The 22,409-nt window shown below is 45.4% G+C and overlaps 1 protein-coding gene across 2 annotated transcripts in view; it reads right to left on the bottom strand.

Moving 5' to 3' along the window:
* Nucleotides 1-9,174: 9,174 nt before the first annotated feature.
* Nucleotides 9,175-22,409, bottom strand: part of CD200 (CD200 molecule) — a 28,231-nt gene continuing 14,996 nt past the window's right edge. Inside the window, exons 2-9 of one of the 2 annotated variants that reach the window (XM_027648745.1) lie at nt 21,625-21,706; nt 20,681-20,851; nt 19,946-19,984; nt 17,026-19,698; nt 15,201-15,536; nt 11,036-11,347; nt 10,372-10,517; nt 9,175-9,483 (exon numbers count right to left, since the gene is read on the bottom strand). In XM_027648745.1, the coding sequence (XP_027504546.1) occupies nt 9,379-9,483; nt 10,372-10,517; nt 11,036-11,347; nt 15,201-15,536; nt 17,026-17,077 (951 nt within the window). In that variant the 5' untranslated portion in view covers nt 17,078-19,698; nt 19,946-19,984; nt 20,681-20,851; nt 21,625-21,706 and the 3' untranslated portion in view covers nt 9,175-9,378. The remainder of the gene's footprint in view (nt 9,484-10,371; nt 10,518-11,035; nt 11,348-15,200; nt 15,537-17,025; nt 19,699-19,945; nt 19,985-20,680; nt 20,852-21,624; nt 21,707-22,409) is intronic. The other variant, XM_027648746.1, reaches the window with a different exon arrangement.

The raw sequence follows: 22,409 nt of genomic DNA, 5'->3' as shown, positions 1-22,409 counted from the left end.
AGCTCCCTCACACACTCCACATGTGACTTGCTCTCTAGACCCTTCATCAGCTTTGTTGCTCCTCTCTGAACACGCTTCAGCACCTCAATGTCTTTCTTGAAGTGAGTGGCTCAAAAATGAACAGAGTACTCGAGGTGTGGCCTCACCAGTGCTGAGTACAGAGGGACAATCATTTCCCTGGTCCTACTGGCCACACTATTCTTGATACAGGCCAGGATGCCATTGGCCTTCTTGGCCAAAGAGACAGATCCTATCCAGTTGACTGTCAACCAGCACCCCCAAGGCCCTTTCTGCTGAGCATCCCTCAAGCCACTCCTCACCCAGCCTGTAGCACTTCTCCCATTAACCAGGACTGCTGGTGACTGATTTAAAGTGGCTCATCAAGCTCTCTCACCAGTTCCCTCATCATTCTCATCCAGGTCCATAGACTTGTGGTTGTCTAATTAGCATAGCAGGTCACTAACCATTTCCTCCTGGATTATGGGGGCTTCAGTCAGCTCCCTGTCACTAACTTTCAGCTCTGGGAGCTGGGTGTCTTGAGGACAACTGGTTTTGGTATTAAAGACATAGGAAAAAAAGGCATTAAGTAACCCAGCCTTTTTCTCACCTCCTGACACTGTGCTACTCTACTGGGAAGGCTATAGTGCCTTGCAGCATCCCTTCATAGAGCTCTTATCTTGCAGAGCTCTGGAGCAAGGAACTCCACCACGTGGCTGTGTGGCACACTGTGAGAACTCAGACAGCTTGGTCTCACAAGTGGCTGTCGCGTCTTTAGCCTCTGCTGTACATATCCCGCAGAGAGAGGAAGGCAGCATGGGAATGGAGGGTGGGCAGGCTCCTTAGGAAGCACAGCAACCACCCAGAGAAAACATCTGTCACTCCCAAGAGTGTCCCTGCTCCCCTGTTGCTGGCACCTGCAGGGCTGTGGGGGAAGGCAGAGCAGCCCCGTGCACCCCGCAGACAAAGGGCTGTGCAAAGGGCTGCAGGGGGTTATCCCCCTGCTCCAGCCTGTCCCCAGAGAAGCGTGCACCACCCAGACACGTGCATTAGAAATGCAAACCTGCACTATCCTTTGCGCTGAGGAGCTTAGCAAGAATTAGAAAGAAGGGGAATATATAGGCAGAAAATACAGCTTGAGTGCAAAGATTATCTGAGGTTCCCTCTCTGACCTGCATTTCTCAACTTGAACAACCCCCAGGTTTCTAGCTGCTATTCCAGACACCAATTAGTATTTTTTAGTCAGGATGGGGTCTGGATCTCTCTGCTCACCAGAAAAGGCTGGTGTTGCTCTAGAGTTAACCTGGTGCGGGTAAAGGACACTCCACTCACCCATCGCTGGTTCCTCTGGCTGGCAGCCTCCACAGAGCAGCAGGTGGCAGCTTTCAGCCCAGAAAAGCAGGGAGGAAAGCATCGTGGGACAAAGCAGTTGCCTGAGAAAGCTCATCTCTTTCCTCATATCCCTGAAGGCGGCTGGTGTGCCCAGGGGTAAAGTTGAAGATTTTGGCGCCTTTTTGAGCGCGCTCCTCGGAGGCCAATTGGCAGTGCCAGGCAGCAACTGTTTCAGGACCCTGGTGAATCATTAATCACTGTCTTCTGGCAGCACTGGCTCCAGAGCTGGAAACAAACAGCACCCACTTTTTTTTTCTCCCCCAGCAGCAAAGCTTGGTGTTGTTCCTCACAAGCCCCCTGCATCTGCTCTGCCACGAGCCATCTGACGGACTTGCACCTCACACGGTGTAATTGTGGGATCTTCCTGGTAGGCAGGAGTGGTGGCTGGTGGAGAGGGAAGAAATGAGGGACCACAGGCCCTGACAAGCCCTGACAGCCCCTCCTCTGTTTCTCTTTGGCAGGAAAGGAAGTGTGGGCAGGCAAATGCTGCCTGTGGATCACTGCCTCTGCTGCTTGCTGGACACCACACTGAGTGCCAATACCAGACTCCTGAGTGAGATCACTTTACTCCCCTGGATCTGGCAGAGAGGAATCACAAGCAAGAACAGATCCTTTCCCACCAAGAGGACAGTGTGGAGACACTGTAGATGCCACCACTTTGTTCCAACCCACAAGCAAACCAAACCCACCAACTGGATTAGGAAATGAGTCACTGCAGGGGGCAGGTTTGCCTGAAGCCTCCCCACCCCAAATGTGTTTGTGTATAATTCCAGAAAGGGAAAGCCGGGGTGTGATTGTGCTCCTGCACTCCGAGGTGATGTCTTGTGCCCAAGGGTTTTACTGTAAAACCACACAGCATAGCTCCCTGCCACATGGTAACCTGGCATTGTGAAGTTCCTAACTGTACTTGCAGAAGGATGCCCACCATGCTCGGCATATGTTTTCAGTAAGAAAGGGAGAAAGCTGTCTTACAGGAAAATATGAGAAGCAAGTACCACGTACACTCTGTGTGTGTCTTTGCTGTTTATAAATTTGACTCTTCCATCCATCAGGAGCAGCATCATCAAGTTCTCTAATGCTCATCAGTTCTGTGATTTCTTGCAGGTCTACATGAGTTTGCATCCTCCCACCACCACTCCCTGCCCCATCTTGTAGACTAAGTCATAACAAGGTGAGATGGACTCCAGAACATCCCTCCTGGAACATCCACTAGGGGAAGGGGCTCCATCCAGCCTCTCCTTTAGCCTCACAGCACCAGCTTGCACTGCAGGCAAAGAGCAGGGAAGTGAAACCAGTGCACATCAAACACTGTGTCAAGAGCCTTTCCAGAGGATTCCCCAGGAATTTTCAGGTTCTGTTCCCTTTCTTGGTCCTTTCATCTCTCTCCTCCCATGTAGGCTCCCATCTGAGCCTCCTGTTTCCCAGACTTCTGCTCTGGGCAGAAGTGGTGGCCGTACTGCCAGCCATGCAGAAGCATTTGGGGCTCAGAGTGAGCTCCGAGGGGCTGGCTAAGTGATGCTCCACAGCAAACTCTATGCCAGAGAAACTCAAGACAACTCATTTTCCCCTTCCCAGGGGCAGAATTGCCAACCAAATTCACTACACTGACAAACTCAGAAACCTCAACAAAAACAAGCATCAGAGATTCTTGCAGAAACAGCTCAAGGCAAGAAATGATGAGAAAGGACAAGAGAGGATGCAGCTATTGCTGCGGAGGTTGCACAGGGAGCTTTCCTGGCTTAGAAGGGCCAAAGAGCATGTGAAGGTGAATATGCTCAATGCACATGGCACTTGCACCTCTAGAGGGGCCTGGTAACAGGTCAGATTATTGAAACAGAATCTGTCCAACTTCTCACATGGTTTCCCACATCCTCCTTCCCTAACTTTTACTTTTTTCTGTATAGTTCCTAAACTTTGTACACAGAAAGGAGCTTTTTTTCATTTTTCAGTAATTTATCAAAGTTTCTGGAAGATGCAGTTCTTTTTTTGTTTAAACAGAACTATCCCAGAGGACTGCTTGTCCAAGCCAGACCTCAATGTTTTCAACTTTTCAGATAAAGCAGCATACTCAGACTGTGAGTACTGAAGGCTGTGACCTTAATTACTTAATTCTTATTTTCCGAAGAAAAAAAAAGTTTTAAAGTCTGCCTAAGTGTGCTAGGTTTGAGTTGAAAAGACAATGTTCTGGGGGCTTATTCCTTTTTCAGGCTTTAGTTTTGCTATTTGTGCTGATGCCAAAGATCATAATTACTAGTAAAGAGAAAGACAGTTTGTCAGAAGTTTTATGACACTGTACTTCCCTCCACTCTTTCTGTTGGTTCATGTTTATTGTTCTCAGTTATGCCACAGGCCAAGGGACACCCTGCTCCTGCTTACAGCCTGGGTGAAAGGGAGAGGGGGAAAGGAAATGTTGGCTCTCTCCTGGCTGCAAGCTCAGACACACTGCTGAGCTGAGAGGGGCAGACATCAGCCTGGCAAAAGCCACGAGAGCAGGTTATCATCCAAAAGGTTCAGCCCCCTGGTTTCCTGCTGGTAACATAGTTTCTTCAGTTCGGAAGTTATGGGGATTTTACTCTTTTGATCACAAACCTATTGAGGAACATGGAGTTTTGCAATACCCAGTGCCAGTTCCTCACTTGTGTGTCAGCTCCCAGCTGCGCCCAACCCTCATCTTCCCTGGCTGCATCATCCATACCCACTCTTATGTCATATGCTGGTCATCAAGGGTCAAAAGAGACCATCCATCACTAATTAACTCTGCAGACTTTGCAAAACATGACACTTGCTCGTGCTCTTAAGTGGTATGCTTTCCAAGCACTCCTCAATTCTTTTGCCAAGACCTTGGCACATGTGGTTTGGTTGCAAAACTGGGCAAACTCCTCAAGCCAATTAGTCTGCTATTGCCTACAGAAGAGAGGCCACAGAGAGGTACAGATTCCAGATAATGGTCTCAATGCGAAGATAATCTTGTGAGAAGTGCCACTCCTGGAAGTAGCCAAAGGCCTAATCATCCATTTTCTAACAAATTACCAACTTGAGAGATTTCCTGTGAAAATTATTCCTGCATTTGACTCCATTTAGAGAATCAAACCCTTCCCCCATCTTCAGGCTCTACGTGTGCCCTTTTGCTCTGATCTTTCCTCCCTCCTCCCTCCCTAGCTCCCACTTGCCAGATCAGCCCTATGACAACACTAGATGGAGAAGAACAAGAGGTGCCCAGCAGGGTAGAGGTGATCCAGGCAGGAGGACAGCATCTTCAAAGGTATGATGAGACAGAATAACATCAGGGAGAGGAAACAACCTCAAACCAGCCAGGAGAGACAAATGACGTGGCTGGGTCAAAACAAAGCAAAGCTAAGGACAAACTTGTTGTTTGTGGCAGAGGTATTGCACTGATTGATAGTTCATCAGGTCTGGATCCTATGGACAAGAAGAAGAGCAAAGGAGGAATAAACGTTATAAGGCAATGAAGAAAGCTGTAGAGAATCAAATAGAGGGTCCCAGACCTTCTCACTCACCTGTCAGGAAAAACATCTGTCCCCCTACTGATGACTGGTGACCTCTGGCTTCAGTTTTTCCAAGCTGGCCTCCCAACCCATGTCTGCCAGTTCCACAGCAGAATGATACAGAGCCACAAATCTGAGAGCAGAGGAGTTAAAACTACACAATGACCACAAGATCCTTCTACTGGGCCAGAGCCTGCTGGAGAGCCTGGTACATCACACCCCTTCAGTTTGGGGTGTTATTACCTGTGACCCAGGATTTCACCTGCTTTTGTTTTGCATCTCAGTCAGAAGGTTTCCACCCCAGAGGAGCCTGCAGGGAGCTCAGCACTTTCTCTTGGTGATGCAGCAAAGTCTTGGTTTCCCTATGCAGCCTTGAGCTAGATTCCAAGGAATGTTTTCTGATTGTCTTGATGTGGTCAGAAATTGTTATAATGCAGATTTTCAGAAAGAAATGTTGAATGTATATACATAAATACTGAAGTATTGAATAGAGAACTGACACCTTGTTTCTACTGATAAATCCTAGAAAGTAGACAGTGTACATTTAATACCCTTAAAATTAAACCATTCTAAAGTAGGTATGCAAAGATTTTAATTCCCCCTTGTCTCCTCTTTGTGTATAGGTTCCGGTATTTAGAGAAAAACCTGCAGCAAACAATGATATTTCTTGTTACTGAAATCCACCACAATCTCACTTATGAAAATAGCTACATTCCTATAGACAAGGAAGGCTCAGGGCAGACTGATTTCTTTAAATCTAAAATGTAAGCCTGGGTGTTTATGATGAAACACTGGACTTTCTATAGTTTATTTGAGGGAAAATATCAAATAAAATATTCTGATTGAAAAAAATTAACTTTTTTTGACTAAAAGTTTAGGTTTTTTTTTCTGCTAACTTTTCATTGCATCTTAGTCTTTCATGTATAATTTCAGATGCTGTTTTACTAGAAAAGCTTCCTTTTCCTCCTTTTTCTTTAGGGTGGTTAAAGACCACAGCTTCTGACAAGGTAGAGAACTCAGAACTCTGTTTATATTGTGCATGGGTTTTAGGCTGAGGATTCCCTCAGTCTTCCCAGAAATTTCAGATGGCTTTTTTCAAAGCTGAGCAGACTACAACAGAGTCCACAAACCAAACTCTTGTCCACAAACACTTGGGCAAGAGTTCATTGCTCCTTTCACACACAGCTTTATATGTGCAAAGATGAAAGAAGCAGATATATGAGAAAGCCCTTTGTATGGCTTCCAAAATGTGAGTAATTACTGGTATACTGAGAGTGAAAACAAAAATATACTTGATTTCTGTCTACCTGGTTTGATAGTCTTATTTATGAAAGAAAAATGTACTCAATTAGTGCAATTCTCTTGTTTCAGCTATTTCCAGGGCTCAAGTGTTGAAAACTGAATGAAAAACAATAGGTCATATTTTCTTCCATTTGTGAGTTCATAGGAAAATTTACTGGTGTGGTATTTAGATGAATTGTTCCCCTAGGGTCAGGGGAACTGATGAATGATGCTTTCAAACTTCCATCATCAAAATAAGGTTTGTTTTCACTGTATGAATTTAGTCCCAAAACAAAGTTCCTTTTCACTGTATGAATTTAGTCTCAGCCCACTGCCAGTAGTGGTTTCAGAAGAAGAATATTCCTCCTATTTCAGCCATGACTTGTAAAATATCTAAGGCCAGATTTTCAGCTACATTTCCAAGTCACTTCTTCAGCCAGAGCTGTTGGGGCAACGCATTTGCACCTTACTGCTCTCTTAGAACCAGGAACCCAGTACCTGGGCAGAGAAAAATACCAATACAATACATTTTTGAAATAGCCTGACATGCCAAAACAGGAACATGGGCATTTTATACAGCCTGAGGACCCTTCATTATATATCAACATAGATAGATAGATAGATATAGTATACCATCAGTTAAAAAGGACACTCCTTACATGAGTTAAAACCTTAACGCAAACTGGTTAATGTCAAGATCAAAGGATCCCAGAGCTGAGAGGTGCAGGCTAAATTTGCTTTATGAAGAGAAACACATTACCCAGAGCCAATTTTACTCATGTAAGAGGCAAGCAGGAGGGTGACATTCTCACTTGCTTTCTTTCCATCTGTTAGGAGAAATTATGCCCTGCATCAATACCACTGTTGCCCTGGGCTGGACAAGTGGCAGTGACAAGGGGTGGCCAAAGGCAGAGTTAGGTGAGACCAACAACTGTCCAGTCCCAAAAGAGACAAACTCCTTCTGATCCCCTCAGTCAGGTGCTTGTTTGTCTTTATTTCATATTCTTTTTTTTCCACCCAACGGCTAAGAGCTAGTTAATTATCCAGTCTGTATGCTTGCATTCAATTTGTTGCTATGTGAAGCCAAACTCCACTGCACTAGTATACAGCATTTTATGGCACTGCATCTTAGTAGGTGGCTTTGTATAGCATGAAGGTAAATACATGTATTGGTTTTAAGTGTTCTGCCTTTGGATGTCATTTGCTGTTCTCATTCCAATATTGTGAAAGAAAAATAAATCTTGTACAGAATTTTGCTTATGGGTAAACTGCCTCATCCCTCTCTTTTACTCAGTCTCTGGATCTATCATGCCACAAAAGCTTCTCACAATTCAGCATTCAGCTAAAAAGCAAAAGAAATTGCAATCCCACAGATAAACAGATACTTTCATGACTCCAAACCCTCCTTTCTCCCACTCCAGGTGATCAGCTTGTAGAAAAGAATAGTAGGTAACCTATGCTGTCTTCCTGGGTTTGAAAAGGTTTCTTTGCAACTTTGTTCCTTTCTTTCTTCCCTCAGAAATTTGTTTTAATTACCTATGTCCAGACTCCCTGTTTCTGTGAGAGAATCCTTTCTCTCTTTTTTTTTTTTTTTTTTTTGCAAGGACCCCTTAGTCTAAACAGTAGCAGAAACTCTATGTTCAAACTCAAGTAAGCCTTTCTAAATTGCAAGTACAGACTGTGCAGAATGCAGGCTGAGGCTGCACAGCCTGCTCAGGAGGGGTACCAGGGGCTCTCACCCCCTTCCTGTTCTCCACGAACCCAGGGGTAAAACCTACTTCTCCCCAGCCTCATCCCTCACAGAGGAAGAAATAAAGCTGCAATGATGGAAAAATTTGGAAAAAACATTGCTTCCTCCTTTGAAAATTAGGGAGCTGAGGAGAAAAAATCCCAATTGTGACAGCTGCAGCCAGTTCCCCTTTCCCCTCACTCACCAGCTGCTCTATTACTAAGTGTTAGGGAGCCTAAAAAAGCATTTTATGGCAAGGACCAGATTTAGTCATTCTCAACTCACCCACTTGGTTTCATTTTAGGTTACTTGGCTTTTTGACTACAACTCAGTCTGATTCATCTGGGATGCCCATTTGAAATAGATGGATGAGGAAAAACCAGATGACATGCACTTGCTCCAGGAAGCCAGAAAGAGAGGAAAAATCCTGCACTTGCAGTCTTCATGCTCCCCACAAGACCAACATCAGCCAGGTGGTCTCATTTCTCCTTCCCTGGGTCTATAAGGTTTCATGAGCATATGGTGCAATTCAGAGAATTACAGGAGATTACAGCTCAGAGCTGACCTACAGGTTATAAGCAAAGAATTTTCACCATAGGTAACACTTGTTGCGCTGTCATTGTGTATATCTGCCCATATGCAGCACCCACCTGCAGCCATCTGCATTCCACTGCACTCGCTGCTACACCAGAACAAAACCAAAACACACCAAGCAGCCCTACTACCCCTCCAACTGCTCTTTTATTGCCCTGCTTCCTCCTGCAGATGGGTGGGCTGCCCGGAAACACAAGGCAGCTGTGATGGATCAGGGAAATTACGATGGGGGCTGTGGAAACCACTGAAGAAGAGGGGAGAAGAAAACGTATTTGTGCCTTTTGCTTTTGCTTTACTTTCCAGGAAAGGCTGGTGGAAGTCAGAGTTGGCACTTCCACGTGCCTGATGACTCTTGGCTTAAAGCCTGTTGCTCCTGGCGCCTGGGTTGCAGTCTTGGCCTGATCTCCTGTGCCCTTTGGGGAACAAGTTCAACACTTGAAGCTCACAGCAGTGTGCTGGGCTGCTCCATGGGTTTTCTGCAGCCCAGTTCCTTGCAGAGGTCTCCTTTGGCCCACCAGCAGCACTTCCCAGGCTAACAGCCCTACAAAACGCTGCCTTGTTTCAGAAAATTCCCCCACCTCCTTTTGAGCTTGCAATGTTAAAATATTGAAAAGGAATAAACATAATGTTCAAACCCCCAGAAAATACAAAGAACAAGTTTCATTAAGTGGATCCACACAGCCAGCCTGAATCTCAAATAAATACTTTACATCTTTTTTCCTACAAAACGGAATATTATAGTGTAACAAAATAAATAAATATCTATTATAAATTGTCCTTTTCTGTGTTACTCTTGGAAAGAGTCACAGCAGGTTTGCTTGGAAGCTTGAGGTGCCGTTGTAAGAGTTTCCCTCTTGCATGTGTAGTGTGGGTAGTTTCTCAGGTGTTCAGTGGTGCACTTGGGCTGAGGGACACCACAGGATCCCACCTGCCTGCAGCTCCATACTGCCTGCACTTCTTGGCCTTGCTACAGGCAGGAAGTACCTGATGGAAGAGAGGTTGTTTCGTTTATTTCTTAAAAATACATGGATGTTTGAAGTGCAAGGGTAAAGATCCTGGCTATATGTATTGTCAAACGAGTCCTTTCATCTCTCTGTGTGAGGGGAGCCTCAAGTTTTCCCCTTGCAATCTCACCAGCAGTCTTTAGCTTGGACCTACGGGCATAATGCCCGTGGAAGACGTATTGTATTTCCTCAACTCCTTCTTTTTGTCCAAAATGCTTATCAAAAGTCAGGGTGTACAGGCTAGGCTTATCCTGCAAGGAAGAGGAGGAACCTTCTCAAAACTGGGCTGTGATTTTCTGAAACAATGGCTCCTCACTCAGTGGACCCCCCACCTCAAGCTTGCACCCGTCATCATCAGGATGGCCTCGGTGGACAACAAGCACCCTGGGCTTTCCTCACAGAGGCACAGTTTTCCTCTAAGACCCCATTTTGTTTGAGACACATCCTCAAAGCTGCTGCCTTTGTGAGCTGCGCTGGGAGTGCTGAGGGAGGTTATTTTAGGAGCTGCAGAAGAATGGCCCAAGGGTCTGGCCACTGCTTGCACAACTATTTTGTGCATAAATATAGTAGTAGAGTGACTCTTCTGCCACAGTGTGCCTTGTCATTGACATAGTGAATATTTTCTAGCTGCCAGTGCTGTCAGGTGCATATGGCCTGGCTATGCAGAATCAGGTTTCCCCTTCCCAGTGTGCTGCTGCCCAGCTCTCTGGCTGGAGGCTGCTCCCTGTGTCCCTCTCCAGCCCAGGAGCAGCCTGGGCTGGGCAGTGTGTAGGCAGCCCTGGTGTGGCTGGGCAGAGCTGGATCATGGTACTGAGCCCTGTGACGGTGGGGTTGAGCCCTGCTGCACCCTAGGGAAAGGCAGACCTACCCAGCATGGCCAGGCTGGGTTTCTCTCCAGGTCACATGAGTGCCTGAGGCAGTGGCAGAGAAGACAGGTGAGAAGGAGGAGGGAAGTCAGGGGGACCAGTACTCCCACTGCAATGGCAATAGTGGGTGCCACGGTGCTGTCCGGACCTGTGGGGAAGGCAGCAGGTACTCAGTAAAAAAAAGTAAAAAACCAGCCCAAATCCCATTTCAAACATCTCTTGGCTATTCCCTGGGGTGAGATAGGGTGAATAGGGGCACTGGGACCACATGCCAGCATGACACACACAAGTAGCAGTGCCAGCAGACCTGTGCTTGGGGTCTGATGTCATGATCAGGTGTTAGGAACCCAGCCCTCCAAGCTACCCAACACTGGCATGTCTTGTTGGTGTGTCAGGCTATGTGACAGGGAAACCTGTCAGAGAGGAAGGGAGCCTGGGGCACATCATGGCATATAGGGGGACCTAGCAAGGAGTAAGACATTGTATGCCATAGCCCAGGGCATCTGGATGTTCCCAGGCACCTCCTCCATCACTCCCAAGCCCAGTCCCGGCTGCTCTTCAGGATGCCTTCCCCACCTGTCCCCAACCCTCTGAGTAGTTTTGTGGTCTGTCCCAGGGAGTGTTTCTCCACCCCACTTCAGAGCCCGAGCAGAGTTACACACTTACCTTGCTCCAGGCTGTCTGTGGGCAGGACCAGGGTCACATTTAGAGAAGGGTGTTGGATCATGCAGGCGATGGGGTACTCATGGAGGATTTTGGAGGGGGTGTGGGTGAAATTGCTGATGACAGTCATGGTCTGGTTGCTGAACTTGATGTGATATTCCCTTGGCTTCTGCTGCAGGATGCTGGGAAGGTGCCAGGTTATTTTTGGAGCTGGTTTCCCTGTTGCTGAGCAGCTTATCCCCACCACTTTCTCAGAGTCCTCAGCTTTGTCTGGATTGGGTATAAGTTTAGCTTCCACTTTGGGGTCCGAGATGGCTGTAAATGACAAAATGATAAAATGCATTAGTTTCTGCCCACATTTGAGCAAAGAGCCTCTGTATTTACAATTATCTTGGAGAACAAGCTTGATATCTCATCTTACTTCCCCCTTCCCAAAGCCCCAGCAGTGACAATAAAACATGAAAGTGATCAGGCGGCAGCGTAGAAGTGAAGAACTAGACAAAAATAAAGGGCAAGGGGCAGAAACATCTGTGTTTCAATTCTATTATTATCAGCTGCACTGCACCATCCCAGCTGAGAAGTGGTGATTATGGATGGGTTAAAATCAGTAGGTAGTGAAACTATGAAACTATACATCTTCTTCTCTCTGGAAGAGCTGATCTGCTTGAACGAGTTAAAATTCTTGTTCTTTTCCCTTAAACTTACCTGCAGGATTAGCTTTACTGCTGTTTGAGGTGTGTAGAGTTGTGGATCACAGGACTAAATAAAGCCCGACCTCATTCATTTACTATGGTTGCGGCTGCCTAGGAAAAATAAGTGTGTATTTCTCATTTTTTGTATGACCAATAGACAGAAACTCAAACCCCACAGGGTTGCTGAAACCTCTGAGAGCAACAAGGAAAGTGTGTAGGGGGATTTCAGCTGGAACTTCTCAAAATCTCCCGTGTATGAAAAGACTAGTGTCACAAACAGTTTATGTTTCAACTAATAAACGATCTCTGAACTTCTTCTTTCACTCACAGGATGCATAAAAATAACGTATCCACCCCCAGCATTAACACAGCATTCAAACATTAGGTTGCAAAATTCAAAAGCAGTCAAAGAGAGTAGTCACAGATGTTTCCATAGAGGATGAGCAAAATTGCTTAGTATCTTGCCAGAAACACGTGCACTCCATGCCTGCTCTTCTCCAGACTAAGCAGTTCTCTTTCTTCTCACGTTGGACCCCAAAGCATTTTCCTGCAGGGCCAAACTTCTCGCTAGCAAATGTCTGTAATAGATGCACTCTCAAAACCTGTAAGTGCTCACTTTTGCAGCAAAGTCCCGCTACACTGTTTGCTACTGTGTGCCCGCTGTTGATGTTTGATGCACACACTTAAATTAACTGCTTCTTTTACCTTTCATTAAAATATTTGTTTCCAGTGAAAAAGTCTTTGCAAAAAAGGTTGTGTGCAAGTACTTGCTTTAGTTGCTCTTGAAGAGAAGTAACGCAGATGTTTCCAAATTCGAGCTCTGTCAGCATTCCCAAATATTTGAAAAAGGGAGTTTCTAATGAGGTACATCACTTTGATTATCTGTAATGGCTTCTGTAATTAGAGGGAGACTGTCAGATCATGATTTGCTTTTTATGTTTAAAAACTCTTGACAGTGGTGTCATGGAGACTGATAAAAGGTTATAGGCATTATAATATGCCTCATGATGACATCAAGCCTTTTCCAACCCTATGGGTGTTCACCAGCAGCCCTGTGCCTCAGTTTCCCTGTCTAAGAAAGAGTGATGGCATTTCTCCAGTATGCTCAAGACTTCCAGGCAAATGGTGGTGTCTATGATAAAGGCAAGTCTCTGAGGATGGCCCAGCAAATGCCCAGGGAATTTTGTGACCCAGCAAGTCTTGCCCATTCTTGTGTGTCACATGCCTCTTTCTCCACACCTGCTCCCTCAGTCCTCTTCCTGGATTTCATTCTAATACTCTTTGGCAATGAAGACTGACAAAACATTTCCAAAGTAAAGTGGAAAGGGAAGGGGAATAGACTGTTCAAAAGAGACCGACCAAGCATGATTGAAACTATTCTATTCCAAAATTGATTATGCTAAAGGGTTAAGAAATTTCTGCTTCTTCCTGGGTTTACTGTTCCCAACAGGCAAGTCTGAGATCCCTCTAGTCATACCTGTTTCTTTTTTCACAGTGTTATATCCAGTTCTTACAGGGTTTCACTTCCCCTCACCACACAGCGATGGTGCCCATCCGGGAACAGCCTCTCTTGTGAGGGCTGTGTAACAGGGCAATTACCACCTTGTAAACTCCCTGGCAGTCCCCTCTTGAGGGCAAAGACATGGCAGCGTTTCATTTTCAGCTGGTCACTCTGGCTTGCTTACCTTGCCCTGTGCCCCTGAGCCTTGGGAGATTCCTGCTGGCTTCACACTCCATCATGGGGCACCCTCTGAACTTGTTCAGACAAGTCGCTCCCATCATTATGAGTAAGGGGATAAGGGAGCAAGACCATAGCTTTTAAGTAGCATCACATGTATTAGCTTCAATGAAAGATACCATATATGAACCAAAATCTTCTGTCACAGTGCCAAATACTCAGATTGTTCGTGCTGACCTCCCCAGGACAAGTTTGATGCAGCACGTTCCAGGAAGACCACCATGATCCCCATGAGGCAGCCCCTGGCAGTGGCCCACAAGGGCATGAGAGAACTGAAACCCTTCTCAGTTGATACATTTTCATATGAGATGCAGGAAAAGATGCTTGCATGAGTGTGTGTGGCAGCAGAAAAACAACTTCTTTTTTTAGAAGTAGTACTCTGGTGAAGGATGAACCGGAGCCACAAGGCTGGTGGTTTTGGTAAGAAATTCCCCCACTTGGAGAAAAAAAAAAAACCCAAAGCAAACCAAAAACAGAAACAAAAGAAATCTAACTTTGTGTTCAATTTACATGATAAAGAAGAATGGGATCCCACTGCAAGGCACTTCCATGTTTTTCCTGTAATGTATAGCCAGTGTTTACCCTCCAAGTGACTCAGAGCTGGGTGTCTTTAAGAAACACCTTCCTCTTCATGTATGAAATATTGTATGAATTTATTGTAATTTTTCTTTTCTGGTCTAGGAGTTTTCCCAAAAGAAGGGAAAAAGCACTTTTGTTCCAGACTTGATTTCCCCCTGTATTTCCCTCCACCTTTCCCCTATAATCCAGGAGCGTCTTTTCTCCACACAGAGGACTCCAGACACATGTGCGTGGACACATGGATCTGTGTCTTTGTCAGCTGAAGGTACTAGGGATGAGCAAAATACTCTGCAGAGGTCATATCACCAGCAACAGGTCACAGACACTGATATTCTCCACATGGGACATGATCTTTGGCTGATGTCCTCACAGCAGAGTATTCCATGAGGAAGTCAGGAGCCAACAGGTTGGCCTTAGAGCATGTTTAATGTCTCAGCTTTCTCACAGGCAGCAAAGCAGCAGCCTTCCTCAAAAGATAAGCAGCTTTTCGCTTGTTTCAGTTGAGTTCATCGATTTGTCTGTATTTCAGCTTGTACTTGCTAGTTGACAATTAGCTATGAAGGTGACAAATATTGCCACCTTGACTCCTGATTTGTTTCAACTATCTTCTTTAAGGTAGTTAATGCTGACTTGCGCAAGATTCATGTGGCAAATCTCATGAGCCCTTTTCCTGACCCCAGCAGAACTACTGTATTTTTTACTATTGCTTAAAAATGATCTTTCAACTACCCTAGTCATGCATGTGCCTCTTTGCCTTTTGAATACTTTGCGATTTTTTTAAGACCAAATGCAGACCAAGGAAACAATTGCCTGAGTTCCAGGCTTAGGATGTGACAGCAGCAGTGAAATTAAGGAGAGGAGTGCAGGGTTCATGGCTGTGGCCAGCCAGCTGTCACCACAGGACTAGGGAAACTTGGAGGAAGTTCATGGGTTGCACATCAGCTTTTGAATCTCACTGTTGCTGACTTGAAAGGGAAGAAAATTAAATAAATGTTGAACGCTGGTTTCCGGTCAGAGGTAAAACCAGACAGGGAGAGAAAGTCAGAGAAGAAGCCGAGCCACTTTTCCCATAGCAATGTAGCAATGTCAGGGAAGGTTTTTCACAGGGGAAATTACTTGGTCCTCAGAAGAAAGTCTGTACACAATTACAGTGCCTTACCATAAACCTTGAGACACATCCTGCCAGTGACAGCCCCCGAGGGAAACGTGTTGAAGATGCATTTGTAGCATCCTTCGTCTTGGAGGGTGACTCCATGAAGGGAGATGGCTGAGGCTTGTAACTCGCTGTGGGCGAAGCTCACGTGGCTGACATAGCCCTTGGCTATCTTCTGGCCATTCATTGTACTGTAAGTCGCTATGTTGTCTTCAGGCCCATCCGTCTCCTTCTGCCAGGTCACCTGTATCACATCTTCTTTTGTGACTGACTGGCATGAAAAAGTAACGTTTCCTCCTACCTGGACCGACTGGACTCTTCTGTTCATCACCTGCACAGAGGCTGCGAGAGAAGCAGGTGCCATACTCAGCATTTCTCACACTCGTCTGCAGCCCACCTCCAGCAGAGGCCCCCACAGCCCTTCACTCTCACTTCCAACCAGAGCAACTCTGGAGGATTTCTCTGCCCCTCCATCCAGGGAAAAAAATTAAAATGCAGCTTGAAAGATCTACTCCAAGAGTTTTACTGGACCTGCTACCTCTCACACAAGGCATCTCACCAGCCTGATACCTATGCTGCAGAGAGCACCCCTGAGAAAGGCAGCTCTGGTGCTGGGAGCCACTGATTTCTTTCTGCTAGGACTGCTATGCCACGGGCACCCACAGAGAAGTTCCCTAAAGTTTCAGCTATGCTAGTGACCAGACATCAGGCCATTACCTCTCTCTTAGCCCTTCTGCGGTGCAGAGTGAAAGAAATCTGCAAAACTGCTAAAAATTATGTCTCACTTTATGCCGTTCATTCACACTTTTCAGAGGCTGGCAAGAGAACAGAAAACCAGAAGGAAACAGCAAAGTAGGAGACCAGAGGCAAACTGCATTTGTCCTGCTATCTCAGGCTTGAGGCCATGCAGCTGGGAAGCAGCTGCTGAAGAGACCTTGCTGAAGGTCCACAGACAGAAAACTTCCACAGCATAAATGCCATGGTATTAAAGGTCTCCAGGGAAAAGAAAAAACAGTTTCCTCTTCCAATTTATAGACCCGTGAAAAAACTGTTAAGGGTACAGGCAAGGAAAAGGGATGCTCCCAGGCTTACAGCTCAGCTCCACAGTCCTCTTAGGGTAATAGTTTTCAAAGTTTATTTGTGTACATTAGCAGGGGGAGGAAGGTGTCAGCAAGGACAGGTGCATCACTGAAGACATATAATTCAGTGTATAAGAACACTAAATATCTTTGCAGGCTTTAAAGAGGAGCGAGGCTGTCTGCAGTGCCCAGAGGTACACTTGGCTAACCCACCCAACAAAGTGTTCTCAGGTTCTGGCTGTGGCCATGGCCAGGCAGATCTCCACCAGAGAGCAAGAACCCAGCTGTGAAGCTGTACCAGTCATTTTGCTGTACCATAGGTAGAATACAAATCACGATCATGAAAGCTAGTTTGAAACTAAGTCAGCCTTTTCTATATGCTTTTTAAATACAAAACCAGCGTAACACCCATACACACTTTTGGTGGTCTAAGCAGATACCTACAAGCAATATTTGGCCGGTTGCAATAAATTTGTGCATCTCTCCGGAGCATATAAATGCACTGGTAGTAAATTAAGCAGCAGATGCTGTCAACGCAACCAGCAATGACATGCCTGAAGCTCCAGGCATTGCAGACTGAGCACTGCAGTCGTGTGCAGTGCCACAAGTGCTGTGTCACCTATGGACTTGCCCCAGGGGGGTGAGAGATGGGGACTGTAGCATCCAGCAGTACAGAAGGCTGGCAGGGCCACCGAGGTCCCTAAGGCCATTACAGTAATGACACAGACACACAGACAGACAGAAGGAGTTACCTGATGTAACGGTCCAGATGCTGGAGAGGAGCAGGCAAGCGACCATCATCATCTCAGCTGTACGCTCAGCGGGACGAAAGAGCGACTGATGCCTCGAGTGTGACTTCCCCCTTTTTATTCACTGCACTCTTACTCTAGGGACATTCCCACACCCTTCAACTACAGTAAGAGGGACCTCATAAAAACTTCCTGCCCCTCTGACAATCAGCTGAATAACAAAATTTTTGGGGGACATGACAACAAACGTCAGAGTCAGAAACTGACAATTTCCCGGCTGGGCTACTAGACAGACAGGGGGAATGGGTTTTTCACAAGCACCTTTTCCATAAGGTTGGATTTTCACAAGTGCCAAAATGCAAACAGAGATTTCTAAGCCAGCTGAGCAGTGCCTGTGAGTTGCAGGATGAAAGGCCACCCTGGTCCTGACCTGAGCTCTAGGAAAGGAGTTCGGGTCAGTAGTCATGCTGCAATCAGTAGTGCAAATGTCCCCAACTCAGAGGACCCAGTTAGAGGTCTGCACGCTTTGTGTAAGTCAGTGGACACCCAGGAGCTGCTGATGCTGCTGTAACACAACTCTTTTTCTAAGTTAAGGAGACCAGAGCAAGCCAAGGGCCAGACCCAGGACCTAGGTCATATGTTGCCTCAGAGAGAAAGCAGAGCTTTGGTCTCCCCTTTCTTCCATTGAGGTTGCCCCCATCTCCAGAGGTCCATGATCCCTTCCCAGGCCTGTCCCTAGGAAAGACAGGCCTGCTGTCCCACAAGCACACGCCTTCCTCTCCATCCTCACTTGAGATGACATTAAAATAGGTGACACAGCTGGTTTGAGCCATTGTTTTTGTGCATTTTTGCTTTGTCATTGTTGCTCCTGTGTTTCCCTTTTTTCTGTGGGTTGTGATCATACTGCCGAAACCAGTCAAACCCTCAGCCCACGGGTGGCTCACACACCGCATAGTGGGGCAGCCAGCCAGTGACACCTCATCTGCTAATCAAACTTCTACTGGTAAACTGTGTCTCGTGTTTCTGCTTCCTGATGAGGTGGTTTACATTTTTACAAGTTCTTACTACTGAAAATGACTATGATTGCAATTAAAATGTTTTCTTTCAGTCAAATGGCTGCAGAGATCAGCCTTGAATCATGCAAATATTTTGGGGGAAGCCAGCGGGGCCCAAGTCATAACTTTACACAAAAAATTCTCAGACATGCTTACACATTTACAGTTCCTTTTCTCTTCCCAAGTGGTAATTAATCTGAACACAGAAACAGCTCAGGTATCAGCATGCCTCTAAAGAAACATTTTGGATGTGCTTTTGAGTAAGTTCAATAATTAATTATTATCAGTCTACAAAACTGCAATTGCTTCATACTATTGTCTTTTTCATTTGTGGTATCTTGTTTTCCTTTCCTTGAGTTATTTTCATAGTTGCGTTTTCATGCAAAATTTCTGGAAGGGCATTCTGACCTGATCAAAATGTGAAAACAACGTAAAAATGGTTCTTGTGGGGTTTGCCAGACCATTTTACAGCTATTAAGCAGTACGATTAGCTCCAACAGGCTCTGGACCAAGACTCAGGAAAAAGTCAGACAGAAAACTGCCAGCCCTGAAACGGAGATTCACAAGCAAATATTTAATTTCTGATTGTCAGCCTCTCAGAACTTTCAAAACTGAAATGAAACCCTCCCCAAACCATAACCCATTGAAGATTTGCTGTACGTCCTTTTGCAGCAGAGTCTCTTAGCTGGGTGCACATTATCTCTGAAAAGATTTGTCACAGGCTTTGTTGATGTCCTCATCTTGATTCTGCTACAATTTAGAAACAATAGTTTAACAGGAGAACTTTCCACAAGCTTGCAGACACTGTCCTTATAGCTGACACCACTTAGTGATCACAAAAGGAACTGCATTTGATTCTAAAAAGAATTGCAAGCCCAGTTGATATATAGGAAATGTTTGTGTCGACTTTAACTATCTTATTTTCTGCCAGAAACACCGTAATCTTCCAATGCGTGCTGCTAGAGTAAACACTTCTTGATAAAGATCAGTCCTTCAGTCTTAGCAGAGGATGAAGAAAAATGGTGGGAAAAATTTCTTGGCTCCATTTGCAGCACCCCTGTATACCCAGCATAACTGGTGATAAAAGCCATGCGTTCTGGCTACTCTTTCCAAGCTCTGCCTTTTTCCATGTTCTGAGCATGCAGAGACCTCCCTACCAGTCTACATGGGAGGGTGTCTGCATGCACATCTGACTGCTGCAGCATCTCTGTCTGATCCCTTCCCTTTCTCCAGGGACTGGGCAACATCAGCACTTGATTAATTACTTTAAACACAAGGCAGGCAGAAATATGAGATCCACTCATTAACCCCACCACTTATTTAAATTTTGTATCTTTAAGTTCATATATTCAGACAGTTCCTGCTCTGTTCATCTTTACATAGACTTTTGGTGGATTACAGACCTCTTCCTTCCTTGTCAGTCAAATCCTATGCTCCTCTGCTTCAGTTGCACAGCATCTTCATTTCTGAGAACTGCACACCATGCCTGAGCTTCAGTCACATTTTAATATCAGTGAAAGCTTGGGAATAAATCAGGCAGAAGATTGTTCTGCAGCTACTGCTTGAAAAACCCCGTGATTCACATTCATTTCTTCCTTTCTGCTCCACCAGGATGTTCTCTCTAGTTCCCAGTAAATCAAAAAAAGACATACAAGAATTAATTGCACAGTCATGAAATGCCAACTTTTCCCCACAGCCCAAATGACTAATGGAGTTGATGACTTGTATGGATGAACTTCCAGAAAATGTTCCCAATGGGAACCACTCAGGCACAATTGGAGTCTAAAACATTGTTTTGTCAACCATCAATCTAAAACACTGGTTTTTTAACCACCCAAACCCTGGTTAACAACCGGGCAGCTACCTACCTCATCAGCAGAATTCAGTGCCACCTCTTAAGGCATTGCCTCTAAAGAGAACAAAACAGGTGGGGACGTTTTCATCCACTCCTGATTTGCATTGACTTTTGGAGGTTGGTTCACCAGTACTAGTAGTAGGTACTACCACTGGGAAGCAGCTTGTCAAATGCAATTGAACAGGCCTGGAACTTTATAACATGTTTGTAGGTAATGCCTGCATACAGCAAATCCCTCCACATCTCCACTGAGTTTGGAGAGCTGCAGTACTGGGGTAAAGACAGTATCTGCATCCACCAACATATGCTCCAGCCTATGTCACTGCACCAGGGTGAGCTGCAGCAGGACCTGCAATCCGCAGCCAAGGGATGCTGCAGGACTGAGTGGGGCTCATCTTGGCTAGGTTACAGACAAATTGTCATGTTTGTGCCTAAGTTTTAGATCAGAGAACACAAGGGTAGTTTATCCACAGACACAGCTGTTTATCATGTCATATTTGGATTTGTGATCTCTCCCCAAACTGGACTTCCTCCCTCTGCTAACACACTGCTGTCAGCTAGAAGTTACAGCTGCTGCTGCTGAAATCCAGTGTGGGACTGCCTAGTAAAGTGCAAAAGAGGAGAAAAGGAGGTGGCTAATAAGCTGAGACCTAGCTTGTGGTGGTGTATATCTATCTGCAAAACTACGTGTTCCCAGGGGACAGCACATGCTGTCAAACTGTCCTGTTAAGTGCCCAACCCTTTTTACCTCTGAGTTTTGATGAAACTGTTGCAGACACCTAAAGTCTTACAGAGATTTGTTTTTCTTTTCCAGCAATGTACCACAATTAGAATGTGTGAACAAAAACTTGCTCGTTCCCCAGGCCACCGACCCTGCAAATAGTATTTCTGGTTCTTCTATTTTATTTCTTCCTTGTAGCTGAGAAGGAAAGGGATAAAAATGATAATAATTATAAAAAAAAAGAAAGACAAAAAGGAGAGGAAGAAGCAAAAAAAGGCTGCACTGAAAAGCTTCAGTAGGAAAGGCTATGCTTCGTTGGGGTTTGAAGTGTTTGGTTTTTACCATTCAGTGTGTCACTCCATTTCTCAGAAGAGCGAGATGGCCAGGCATGTGGTTTCCTCTTGCCAAAAGTACCCTAAGTTACTATTTTTGGTCAAGGGAACCTAGAGGGAGTCCATGCTGCAGCCTCCTAATCACTTCATTAAGGTCATCAGCACCAGCACACATGCCAGTGTCCCAGGAAACCACATCACTCATCCATTCCACCCTTCTTCCTCTCCCACCCCCGCTCATAAGGTTTTCACGCAGTGGAGGCTTTGGGGTGGGGTTTTTTTGTAGGTGAACAACATCTAGGTCCTACATATGTTTTTCAGTGTGAGAGCTGCTTTGGTCACTCAGTTTCATTCTGTAACACAGACAGTATAGAAAACAATTTAGCCAGAAGGGAAATCACACCAAAATTGGCTACCCAACGTGCAGAGATCCAGTGGAAGGATGGGAAACTGCCCACCAAAAATAAGGTAGGTCCGATACCATTTTATATTTAATTACTAAACAAGAGGATTAAAAGAGCGATTCCATTAAAATTGGAGCAAATAATACCTTCAATGAATCAGACTTGATTAAAGGAAGGTAATTTAGAAGCAAATTAAGATGAACAATATAGTTCTTAGTATGTCAAAGAGCATTACCTCAGGATGATTTTTAGGGAGGTGACTTCATCTGTAGGCTCCCAGCATGGAGAACCTGCTGAAGGGAGGACGGATGTTCATCCTGGTGAGGAACACAAGGAACAGAAAGTACTTGTCATCTGCTCCAACTTTCCAGGAAGGAAAATTACGTGTAGAGGTTCACCTTACCATCTCTTATCTGTTAGCACCACGTCTCGTAAAGACAAGCTTTTATATACACAATAAAAAAAATAGATTAAACTGTACAATGTATTTAAATGCTGTACATGAGATATGTAAGTGTGCTACAGTTATGGACAACAGTGGTTAGGAATAGATTGTCTCCTAAGGAGCTGTGAAGACAGAGGAGGATGCTCAGCAGAAGCCACCTAGGAGAGGTGGAAAATTCCCTTTCTTTTGCCTTGTTTTCTTGGTAGGTCAGAGAAAAGGTCCTGCAATCTCTGAGTATTGTATCCTGACTGCTTACTTGGTCTTGTGGTGCTCAGATGAGGCACTTCATTGCCAAAATTAAATGTTCTGCTTGTTTCCAAAGAGAATCCACCCCTCATCTCCCTGCAGGTCTGTGTCCAGACATCTAAGTCATGACCACTTTACCTGGCCTTGAGGGAAAGGGCAAAAGTCCCCAAAGCATGAAGCCTTACTCTCAAAAGCACTTTGAGTCAAGGCAGGCAAAATCTGTACGAAGCTGATGGGTCCTCTCTTGTGGTAGCAAGGAGCAGAGATGAGCTCACACGCCTTCAGGGTCTCAGCTCCAGGCTCTTTGCTCCCAGGCTGGCAGAATACCC

This window comes from Corapipo altera, unplaced genomic scaffold, assembly GCF_003945725.1.
Source record: "Corapipo altera isolate COAL_440 unplaced genomic scaffold, ASM394572v1 58, whole genome shotgun sequence".
In the NCBI taxonomy this organism is placed as follows: domain Eukaryota; kingdom Metazoa; phylum Chordata; class Aves; order Passeriformes; family Pipridae; genus Corapipo; species Corapipo altera.
This window is presented reverse-complemented; position numbering and strand designations above follow the sequence as displayed.